At 40.7% G+C, this 12,107-nt stretch overlaps 1 protein-coding gene across 3 annotated transcripts in view; it reads right to left on the reverse strand.

Moving 5' to 3' along the window:
* The window catches only part of ACO1 (aconitase 1), a 62,750-nt gene that overhangs the window by 28,268 nt on the left and 22,375 nt on the right, over nucleotides 1-12,107 (reverse strand). For all 3 annotated transcript variants that reach the window (XM_053571033.1, XM_053571042.1, XM_053571024.1), the window contains 3 exons: nucleotides 10,675-10,793; nucleotides 9,205-9,373; nucleotides 8,015-8,152 (listed from right to left, as the gene is read on the reverse strand). In XM_053571033.1, coding sequence (XP_053427008.1) covers nucleotides 8,015-8,152; nucleotides 9,205-9,373; nucleotides 10,675-10,771 — 404 coding nt within the window. In that variant the 5' untranslated portion in view covers nucleotides 10,772-10,793. The remainder of the gene's footprint in view (nucleotides 1-8,014; nucleotides 8,153-9,204; nucleotides 9,374-10,674; nucleotides 10,794-12,107) is intronic.

Consider the following 12,107-nt stretch of genomic DNA (forward strand, 5'->3'; position numbering starts at 1 on the left):
ACAGAGGCCCCTAGGCAATGCCTAAGGTGGGAAGTACAGGGTGCCCTGGGAGCACTCAGAAAGGGCATTAACTCGGACCAGGAGGTCCTGAATGCTTTCCAGAAGGAAAGGACATCGCTGTAGTCTGCAGGGTGACACGGAGTTGGCCAGAGAATGACGAGGGGCAGGCACTCCCTGGGAAGAAAAGGCCTAGAAGCCCATGGGTAGCATTTACCTCACAACAAACACATTCGGTTACCACAGTGATCTTTTCTCTTTTTCTCTTGATGCGAATATTCTCCAAGACAAGCATCAGTTTTTTTTTTTAATGGGATCAATTCCTGATACCTTACAACGCGGGACATAAACTATGGCCCATGGGCCTAACTCAGCCCAATGTCCATATATGCTTGGCCCTCAAAAGAAGAATGATGTTTACATTTTTAAATGTTGGGGGGAGGGGGGCAGAAAGAATATGTGATGGAAAGAGTTTGTGGCCAGCAAGGCCTAAGGCATTATTGGCCCTTCACAGAAAAAGTCTGCTGATCCCTGCCTAAGAGCAGAAGGGTCCGTGAATGGGTGCACATGTTATAGGAAAGCACAACAAGGAAGATGAAGGGAGAGGAGAGACCCTGGTGCAGCAGACACCTGCGTCAGCAAAGCCTCTGGACTAGATGCAGCTACTCCTCAAGGAACCCCTCTCCCCTGTCCTCTCAATACACGCTGGGGCTCCATCCCTCCCGCCCTTCCCTCTGCCTCTTCAGGTGAAGATCTCTGTTTCCAATACATCCTGGGCATTTGCATCAGGAGTACTTCAGGCACCACAAACTCCACAGGCCAACTCTACTGTGTGGCCTGACTTCCTAAATTTGCTCCTCTTCCCTGTCTATACAAATCTCAACTAATGACCTCTTCTCCCATCAATTAGTTCCTTCAGCTTCCAGAAACAGCCTCCCAGCTAGGTGGGCTGATGAGTCCACCTTTTGTGTTGTCTCCTGAATCACTTTTACAAAATACAAATCATTATAGCCCAGGCTGAATCTACCACTGGCAAGGGCTTCTCACTTTCTTTTTTTTTTTTTTTTTTTTTGAGACAGAGTCTCACTCTGTTGCCCAGGCTAGAGTGCCATGGAGTTAGCCCAGCTCACAGCAACCTCAAGCTCCTGACTTCAAGCCATCCTCTTGCCTCATCCTCCAGAGTAACTGGGACTACAGGTGCCCACCACAAAACTGGGCTAATTTTTCTCTTTTTAGTAGAGATGGTTCTCCCTACTGTTTGGGTTGGTCTCCAACTTCTGAGCTCAAACAATCCTCCTGCCTCGACCTCCCAGAGTGCTAGGATTATAGGCGTGAGCCACCACACTCCCACTGGCTTACCACTGTCTATTAAGCTACACATTCCTTGTGTTAAAAAATTAAGCCCTCTGATATGACCTCAACCTTCCTTTGCAAACCTTTTCCTACCCTTCTACTTTCAGCTTCAGCCACGCTGCAGCCCTCACACTCTCTCCCGAACCGCACTTTCCTCCTGCCTTTCCACACTCTATTCTCTCTGAACAGAGTGCCTCTTCCAGCTCTTCTCTCCCTGGTAAACACGTGTCAGGATCCAGAGCAGGCGATGCTCCTTGGACAGCCTCTGACTGCCTAGGTAAAGATCATTCTCCCTCCCTCTCTGTGAGTACTATACCTCCCAACTGCATGAAGGTTGGGGTTCACTAAGTTTTCTCCTCTTCTAAACTATCCTGTTTCTTCTAAAATATACTGTCACATAGCAGGTCTGTTAAGTGGATTTAATTTACAAAAGAAAGGAAAGCATCTCTGACCCAGAGAGATTCCTACCAAACACAGGTGAGATTCTTAACCACAAGTGGGCCCTGTTCTGGTACTCCCATCTCTTCTGCTATCCTTTGAGCACTTCCGGGCTTCTGGTCATTATTCCTGGTCCTCTCCCCTCCAGTATCAGAGGACGTCAGAGCTTCTCAGAGCGTTAAGTGGGACCGGACAGGGAATGTTTACCCCAGGAAATGCTGGGAACATCAGTTTGACAGAGTAACAAATTCACAGAACAAACAGAAGCTAGAAACGTTTGGACTGTTTCCTGACATAGTAATTCCAGGCAAAGACTTACTTATACTCAGAAAAACAAAATATCTATTATACTAAGGGTGGTTCAAGTAGGCTGGTTCTAGTTATTAGAGGGAATAAACAGACCTAGTATTCAGATTTTTCTACCACTCACAACCTCCCTAAATTAGCCTAACCTAGTGAGCTTTCAATAAGGTCTGTGAAAGTAAATGCGTCACAGGCTAACAAGGAAATTTCTTCTTACATCCTTAATTTGAATTCAGATCTGGACACAGTTCAATTTCTGAGAATTACATTTAATGAAACTCCAAAAATTCACAACTTACAGAGGAATTAGTTTTCATGCTCATGAAATGTGGTCATAAATTGTTACAAAATTCTTATTGGGGGAAAAACATTATTTTTGAGATTACTCTCAAATATTATGATAATGTATGGACTGGATCCTTAATTCCTAAAGACAGTGTGAGGCCAATTAGTATTATTCAAACCAGGCAAGAGCTTAGAAATGTTTCACTGAGACATTTACCACTTTACCACTATCCCTTATCCAGTTTTATTAGCTCATTCCTGGAAATAGAGCTGGAAATGAGCTCACAGAATAGAGTTACACAGGGGTTGAGATATATCACATTTAACTTTTAAAAAAAAATGAGGAAAGAGACCCAGAGGTCAAATTGCAAAACCACAACTCAAGAAATAAAAACAAAACACCACCAATAAAAACACTTCTAACAGAAATGCTCTCTGATTATATATATCTGGGGGGAGGGTTTGCTAGATTTGGATATCTGTATGGGTTGAAGTTCACCCCTGGATTTTGCTATTTTCATAATAATAGTTCATAGTTTTCAGCACTATGGTGTAAATGAAAAAAAAGTTTTTAAAAAATTGGAAGAGTCAAGGTCAAAAAGCGGGGGGGAAGGAAAGTACAGTGAACTTGGTGATGACACAGAGGCATTAACAGCTATGAGTTCTTAGAATTTTGAGCCAACAGATTTTAGACATGAAAACAATTATAATTCTGCCCCCACCAGTACTTTCCCCTTTTAGGCCAACAAAGTGAATGTAAACTCATCAGTATGAGTGAAAGCCTCCGATAAAAATGAAGTTGGGCATGATGTTGTGAAGCTACTTTTATAACTTCTGAACATTTTACACGTATATTTTTAAGCCTTCCTTTTGAAACCAAAACATTCATGTTCATGTGATTTAGAACAAAAACACAAGGGGTGGAGTGGTAGGAGCGGAGGGACATGTTGCCTAAGAATGGTTCAGAGTCCAAAGGAAAGGGAAGAACTGGCAAGTATCCAGTCTGTTCCAAGAATCATCACTGGAGGACAAAGTAGACTTCTTTTTATGCTGAATTTATCTGGTTTGGATGTTGGCAATAATTCATTTGAGAATGACGATTTTCTAAATTTCTTTTGAGGCTATATGGAACCCATTTAAATCCCCAAGGAGGTAAATAAAAGTGTTTTAGTTTCCTTTTGGGTGGTAAAGTTTGTTTCATATTCTTCAATGGCTTTTAATTATAAAAAATTATATAAAATGGCTTCTTTTTTTTTTTTTCACTTGAGAGATATAACTCAACTCATTTTAATTCAATCATTAATTGTTTGAGAAGAAATATAGTTTCATTATATGGAACCTTAATTTAACACATTTACAATTTGCATAATTGCACATTTTGATTTCTTTTTTAATTATTATTAAATCATAGCTGTGTACATTAATGTGATCATGGGACACCATACACTGGTTTTACAGACCATTTGACATATTTTCATCACACTGGTTCATAACACAGTCTTCCTGGCATTTTCTTAATTATTATAAAAATTAGCTTCTTATTGTAAAACATAGACCAGTTGTAGTCCCAGAGATAACTGCTTACCATTTTGACACCTATTTCCAATCTTTTAATCCCTGCATAACTTTCCATCCAGCTGAGATGCAATATAGTACATAGCATCTAGTTCACTGAGCTACAATCTGAGCACCTTCAGAGTGTCATTAACACTTCATAAATAAAATTGTAAAGGTTACCTAATAATTCACTTTAGGGACATACAATAATTTAACAAATAATTCTCCTTTACTGGACATTTAGACTATTTCTAGCCTTTCCTTTCTAAATAAATACTTTAATAATTTATGGTATTATTTTCATTTATGATACTGTCATTATTTATGACAATAAATAATACTTTAATGGATTTTAATCCCCATTCAGCTTTTTTGAATTCAGCTATCTATAAAGAGTATGCTCAGATGCAGAAATTCCAGGATGAAGGATATAGAAATTTCTAAAGCCTTAATATATATTGGTTTCGTCACTTCTAAATTAGTGCTATCAGCTGTGTATAAGTGTTTCCCTTCTAACACCTTCATAATTAATGTTCATTTTCTTTTTTTTTTTTGTGGTATTTGGCCAGGGCTGGGATTGAACCCACCACCTCCGGCATATGGGACTGGTGCCCTACTCCTTGAGCCACAGGCGCCGCCCTAATGTTCATTTTCTAATCTTAACTATGTTAATAAGAGAAAGTGGTATCTTAAATATTTATTTTATTTTTTATTATTTGTAAGACTGAATAAAAAGGCTTTATATATACCAGTTTACTATCATTTGCATTTCCTTTTATTGTGAAATGTTCACTTTCCTTTGCTCATTTATCTGCAGGGCCTTACTATTTTCCTAAATGGATTACACACATTCTTATATATTAAGGATAATTAAACTTTTAATATTGAAATCATTACATTAAACTACAACATTTTTCATTATTTCTTTATTTTTCCTTGTTTATTTTATTGCTTTCTTTTTTTTTAGATTGAGTCTCACTCTGCCACCCTGGGTAGAGTGCTATGGCATCATTGTAGCTCACAGCAACATCTAACTCTGGGGTTCAAGCAATTCTCTTGCCTCAGCCTTCCTAGTAGCTGGGACTACAGGCATGCACCACCATCCCCGGCTAGGTTTTTCTATTTTTAGGAAAGATGGGGGTCATGCTTGAGCAGGCTGGTCTTGAACTCCTGAGCTCAATCAAGCCATCAGCTTCCCAGAGTCTAGGATTACAGGTGTGAGCCACTGTGCCCAGCCTCATTCATTGATTCTAAATTTAGTTAAAGTTCTTTTCATCAAGACATGTGACACATAAATACTTCAATTTTCTTCCAAAATTTTTAATCATTTATGCTTTAATTTATACGAACTGTTCCCTGCATTAAATAATTTTCCCAGCATTTATGTAGGAGTTATTTCCTTCTCCACTGATAGCTGATAACTTTATGTAACCACAGTTCTAGGTCAAGATGCTAGCCTCTTCACAGTACCTGACTGCCCTCCCTGTATCCAAACTTTGTTGTGCAATCTTGCAGTTATTTCTACAAAAGACAGACTGTACTTCCCTACCCAGACTTTGGGCTCAAGCATGCGACATGCTTTCAATGGCACTGTGAACAGAAATGATTCTGTGCTGGCCTTCATCAAGGCCCTAAGACAGCGGTTCTCAACCTGTGGGTCACGACCCACGGTAACTGTATTAAAGGGCCGTGGCATTAAGAAGTTTGAGAACCATTGCCCTAAGAGATGTTACGTATTTCCACTTGCCCTCTTGAACTTCTCTGATCATCAGACAACTGCTTTTTCCTTCAGCCTGGGCCCCAAAAGAAACACAAATGGAACAGAGTAGCCCTGGTTGTGTATCTCACAGGGGACTGGAAATGCGTAACACTGTTTAATATTCTGATGCCATTTTAACCCAAAGATTTGCTCCCAACACTTCTAATTTAAAGCAAAGGCTTTTTTGGAATAAGATTTAGGGATAACTGAGCCAGGAAAATTGCCCATTACTCCATTGCTACTTGACTTTCTTTTTTTCCCAGGGTTATGTCTTGCTCTACTGCTGAGGCTGGGGTGCAGTCATATCCCACTTTTATTTCCAATTCCTAGGTTCCAGCAATCCTCCTGCCACAGCCTCCCAAGTAGCTACCTTTTTTCCCTGAAAATAAGATAGTGTCTTATATTAAGGTGTGCTCCCAAAGATGCGCTAGGTCTTATTTTCAGGGGACGTCTTATCTTTCCTGTGAGTAGGTCTTATTTTGGAGGATGTCTTATTTTCGGGGAAACAGGGTAGTACCACAGGCATGCATCACCACGACCAGTTAATTTTCTTTTCTTTCTTTCTTTTTTTTTTTTTTGTAGAGTTGAGGTCTCACTATGTTGCCCAGGCTGGTCTTAAACTCCTGACTTCAAGAGACACTCCTGCCAAAGTGCTAGGATTACATGTCTGAGCCACCATGACTGACCCTGCTTAATATCACAGAATTTAGACAGTCATCTTTTTGATGGGCTAGGATACAAATGCTACATGCATTTTGCTTAAGAAGTACTTCATTTTAAAGTTTGTTAAGAGGTCAGACCTAGTTTGCAACTAGGTCGCTAGTAGTAAATAGCCACTTAGTCGCTAGTTTGCAACTACATATTCCCATGTTCAATTTTCTTTTCTGTAAAAGTTTTTGATAAAGTATTTAATATGTACACCTCTGAATGTCAAAGGTGAAAAGATAGCAAAAAAGAGAAACCCAACTATCCTCAGAGATTGTTTTTCCCCTTCTAAAGGTGTTACGGCCACCTAAATCATTTAGCAAGATTCTCACTTAACTCAAGGATAATTTCTTAATTTCTTCTCTTTTCTTTTTTTTTTGAGACAGAGTTTTACTATGTTGCCCTTGGTAGAGTGCCCAAGGGCCATGGCAACACAGCTCACAGCAACCTCAAACTCTTGGACTTAAGCAATTCTCTTGCCTCAGCCTCTTTTTGTTATAGTTGTTATTATTGTTGTTTAGCAGGCCCAGGCTGGGTTCAAACCCACCAGTTCCAGTGTATGTGGCCGGCACCCTAACCACTGAACTATGGGCACCAAGCCTCAAGGATAATTTCAAGGTCACACAGTTTGGTATATTAAGTGGCTATTTACATGCATTTGGGAGCAACTCTAGTGACAACTTCCTTTAAGGACTAGAGGCCCACTGCAGACAGTAAGTCCTCTAGCCACAAGGCAGCTGAAAAGGCTGGGGAGAGAGGAATTCCTAACATAGGAGGATTTAAGCTGGCCTGGAGGATTTTGGCAGGAAGAGAACAGAGGATATTGCCCATTACTCCACTGCTACTTAGAATGAAGGAAAAGAAAGGGATAGGCATTATGGAAACTCACATGGAGCGGCAGAATTGCCAGACATTAAATAGTTACTTAAGATCAAAAAGGAATAAATAAGTTTTCAGTGAATGAAAAAAACCAAACTCTTTTAAATTCAAACACATGCTTGTCTTGACAAGATCTTGTAGCAGAGCTGTGCGCGCGTGCGTGTGTGTGTGTGTGTGTGTCACCCAAACTTCAAGCTGTATTCCAACACAGGCTCACAGGCTGCTCCAACCCAAGAAGTAAACACATTAAAAAAAAAGAAAAGATTAAAAAAAGCCACCCCCTAAAAAAATCTTCACTGGAAAATCTATATTAAGTTTGAGCTTTCTTAAAGATACTTTTAAAGATTTTCTTCTTCTATTTAAGTACATATACATAGTTTGTTTTTTTTTAAAAAGACTTGTATTCTGGCTTGGTGCCTCTGGCTCAAGTGGCTAAGGCGCCAGCCACATACACCTGAGCTGGCAGGTTCGAATCCAGCCTGGGCCCACCAAACAACAATGACAGCTGCAACCAAAAAATAGCCGGACATTGTGGCAGGTGCCTGTAGTCCCAGCTATTTGGGAGGCAGAGACAGGAGAATCGCTTGAGCCCAGGAGTTGGAGGTTGCTGTGAGCTGTGATGCCACAGCACTCTACCTAGGGTGACAGCTTGAGGCTCTGTCTCAAAAAAAAAAAAAGACTTGTATTCCGAGGTTTTGCACAAAGCAGAAAACCCAGGAATTCATTCTAAACTCTCACCTTCTGTTGAAATCAACCTGGATGGAATGATCAATTACAAGATCAGCGGGACAGACCGGGTTTATTTTTTCTGGATCTCCTCCTAACTTTTTCACAGCATCACGCATTGCAGCGAAGTCCACCACAGCTGGCACACCCCTGAAAAAAAGAAAGAGAATTAAGCAGAAAATAAGGCTTCCACGTGTGTTAACGGCATTGTTCAGCTTTTGCTCCCTGTAATAATATTAACCAGGGACTATTTCATCAGAGGAGCTAACAATGGGTGACTTGGAAAAGTGAAACCTTCCAAGCTTATTTCCTTGAGCAGAAATCACTTACGTGATAAGTACCACGAAAGAGTAGTATCTCCATTACAAGGTTATCACTGTATTAAATTTTAGGACAATAACGCTCTAAACAGAGGATCGGAACTCTTACTGCCAAGACTTCTTCCCATTCACATGGTGAGCTGACGAAGACTTGGAGAAGACATTCAGACCACACCTTCAACTTCACACCCAATTTCAAAAGATGGAAATTCAGAAAAGTAGGCTGTCAATCAAATTCATGTGAAGTGAATTCTTCCTGCTTATTATCTTAAAAAGTATAAAATGTGTGTGATCTTCTTCTAGAAAACGAAATTGGGTCTCTAGAAGGTACAAAATAACATCATTTAAAAATGGAAAGATAATAAGTCTCAAAAAAGAGGCCAGGATGGGGAGTGAGGATCCCTAGGAACAGAGGACGCAGCTGAGGTTCAGCAGTAACGGGCAGCCCTGGGGGACTGCTCGCTCCCATGCAGATACCTGGTCAGTGTGTCAATACAGCTGTTTGAAACCTGGCTCCCTGGACAATAAGAAATGTGGGAGAAAAGACTCCAAAATAGCTCTGTTCTGTGCTATTTAATCCACCTTTACTTTGGGGACTCAGGACTAGGATCTTCAAGATCAAGGACGATGACCTTCGCCACTAGAAATGACAGGGTGACTACACAGCCCAGTTTGACTCAGACAACTCCACTTTACCCTTGCTGCCAGGGGAAATGGCTCCCTTTTGCTTTCAAAAGTATCTGGGTATGGGTGATAAATTATATAGTCACAGTAAGGTGGTCTTGTTTTTTTCTTTTTCCATTGTTTTATTTTTTAAAAAAGCTTTCTTGAAAGGCTGACAAGAGAGGCAGGGAAGGGAGAGCAAAGTGACAAGGGGCTCACGTAAAGTCCTGCAGGATGACGCGTGCAGGCTTGAATGGCACTTCTATGTTCTTATGCTGCATGAAATTCCAGTTTAGGATATTTTCAACATCAGTTTTCTTTACCAGAAACTCATCACAGTTCCGAACAGCTGCCTCCAGGAGAACTCTGATTGAAAATGGTAAGCGTCCTAGGAGTCAAGAAGAAACCCCAACAAAAAATCACCTTATTATAAAAGCTCTTCAAAGTCAATCTCTAGATTAACGTAATACAAGGCATCAGACTATTCTTCCCAAAAAGGAAAGAAGGTAAAGTGATCAATAGTTTAAAATACATGGATATTGAATGGGTTTAAGAGACATTCAATAACTGGAAATACTTATAGACTAGGTAAAAATAAAATATTACAGTTTACTTTTTCATATGAAATAATTGTCATGCTTTGGATCCCAATAACAGGAAGATTTCCTTAAGTCATCCCTTCTCACCATCTAGACTTTTAGAGTATTAAGTGTCAGGTAGAAATGTATACACACACACGTATACATGCAAGTAATATTCTCATGCAAACTAATGGTCAAGAAATTAACAAAATAACCCCATTCACAATTAGTGTAATTAAGACCAGAATATAAGCATGTGCATCTTTCAAAGGGAAATAAAACCTTAAACACTAGGAAGCATGGCCAGTGGCAACTGGAATGTCTAGTATAAAACAATGGTAATTCATAAGAAAAATCATTTTATTTATAAAACAAAAGTTCCATCTTGATGTATAAAAATTATTCACCCATATTATCTGGAAAGATAGTGCAAAGGTAGAAAAAGTAGGGAATTTGAATAAAAATAGACATATGTTCTTATTCTCCTCTTCTGCAACACACCCACTTATAATCTGATCACGTAACATTGACTCTGGGGCTTGGCTTCCTCAGGACTTCTTTGATTTTTATAAACACAGCCCCACAGGCTGCTATTCAGATTAAGTGATGTCATATAAATGTACAAATGCTCTATATACAAGAAAGTGTTGAGTAAATGTTACAGGTATATAATCATTATTACCTCCCTAAAAATGACTAATGTAAGAGAACTTCACCCATTCTCCACTATTTCCTCTTCCAACATTCCTAATTATTATGCAAATGTGATTCCAATTCTTTCTTTCTTTCTTTATTATTATTTTTTTTTTTTGTAGAGACAGAGTCTCACTTTATGGCCCTTGGTTGAGTGCGGTGGCCTCACACAGCTCACAGCAACCTCCAACTCCTGGGCTTAAGCGATTCTCTTGCCTCAGCCTCCCAAGTAGCTGGGACTACAGGCGCCCGCCACAATGCCCGGCTGTTTTTTTTTGGTTGCAGTTTGGCTGGGGCCGGGTCTGAACCCGCCACCCTCGGCATATGGGGCCAGCACCCTACCGACTGAGCCATAGGCGCCGCCCGTGATTCCAATTCTTATCAGAGCAATTACATCACAGAGCCCTGTACTTACCATATCGTGAATCTTCCAATTTTTTCAGATTGAAGAATTTCTTTCCTGGTTGTGCAGGATCCAGTGGCTCAGCAATGTGTGTGAATGGGTTGCTCATGATGACTGGGGGTCACGAATCTCTAAAAAAGGAAAGCGAACATTCAAGTTCTATACTGAAGCTGGGCCTCCTTTATCCTGACGAGCGTTTGCCCTTTTTAACAATTTCAGTGCACAATCACGAAATCACTTGCTATCTTTTCGAAGTAGGGGGATAATAAAACATAAATGAATACAAAGGTGATATTCTTAGTAAATAAAATGAATGGGCTTTTGTGAAGCTGCTGTGAAAGGTGGCATTCATCTCTAAGGAGAACATATAAACCCAAACTTCTTTGGTCTTATTTTTACAACTTCCCAATATTCTTCCACTGATAAGATGTAAATGAAGGATGGGCTCATGGTAAATCTTTAATATAGTATAAACAAACCTCTAAGCTGGACCAGTGTATAAAACTATACACTGAGTCTTACTCTGGCACCTTAATCAGAGTGTGATGGATAGGACACGGAAGAGAAGGCCAGGCGGTCAGCCCAGCTCCTCTTTCCTCTCTCCCCTCCAGTCTCACGTGGTGTTTGTATCAGCTGCCATTTGGTGGGAGAGGAAAGGAATCTAACGGGGTCTGGGCCAGCAACTGACCTCTAGGACAGCGGCTCTCAACCTGTGGAACTGTGTTAAAGGGCTGAGGCATTAGGAATGTTGAGAACCGCTGCTCTAGGAATTCTGGACCTGAAACTAAAGAAAAGCTAGGAAGGCCTGCCAGAACATACTGTAACCGTGTTTATAAAATTATATACCCTAGGCCATCAGCACTAGAATTACCAGCGGGCTTTCAGGTACAGATTCCTGAGTACCCCCTCTCCATCCCTTGAACTACTAACTTAGACTAGACAGGGGAGGTGCCAGAAATCGCCTCTTTAACCTTCCAGGTGATTCTAATACCTGTTCAGGTTGAGAATCATTGTGGGACACTATGGAATGCCAGGACACTATGGAATTCCAGGTGAGGAACTTATATTCAATTCAAGAGGCTGAGAGGCAGCAGGGAAGATACAGGAAAAGGGGCACGTTCTAAAATGAAGAGTCACAACCCAAAGGCCTCCAGGGCCCTGCACCTGGTAGCAGGCTGCACAGAGACTAGAAGCCTAGACAATGTGTGCCCACCTAACGGCCTGGCAGCCACTTGGCTCCAGCTCACAGCGCGTGCAGGAATGCTGGCCTAATTTTGGGAGACCAACCCGTTTCAGGTGAGGCTGGTGATCTGAATTTTTATATGAACTCTCTTGGTTTATATAAGCAGACAATTAAGTTTTTCTAAACCAATTAACTGTGTGGGTCTGCAGCATGCCAGCCAAACTGAACACATCTGTGGACCATATGTGACCAGAGGCGACAG

The sequence above is a fragment of the Nycticebus coucang genome, chromosome 2, assembly GCF_027406575.1.
Source record: "Nycticebus coucang isolate mNycCou1 chromosome 2, mNycCou1.pri, whole genome shotgun sequence".
Taxonomy (NCBI): Eukaryota; Metazoa; Chordata; class Mammalia; order Primates; family Lorisidae; genus Nycticebus; species Nycticebus coucang.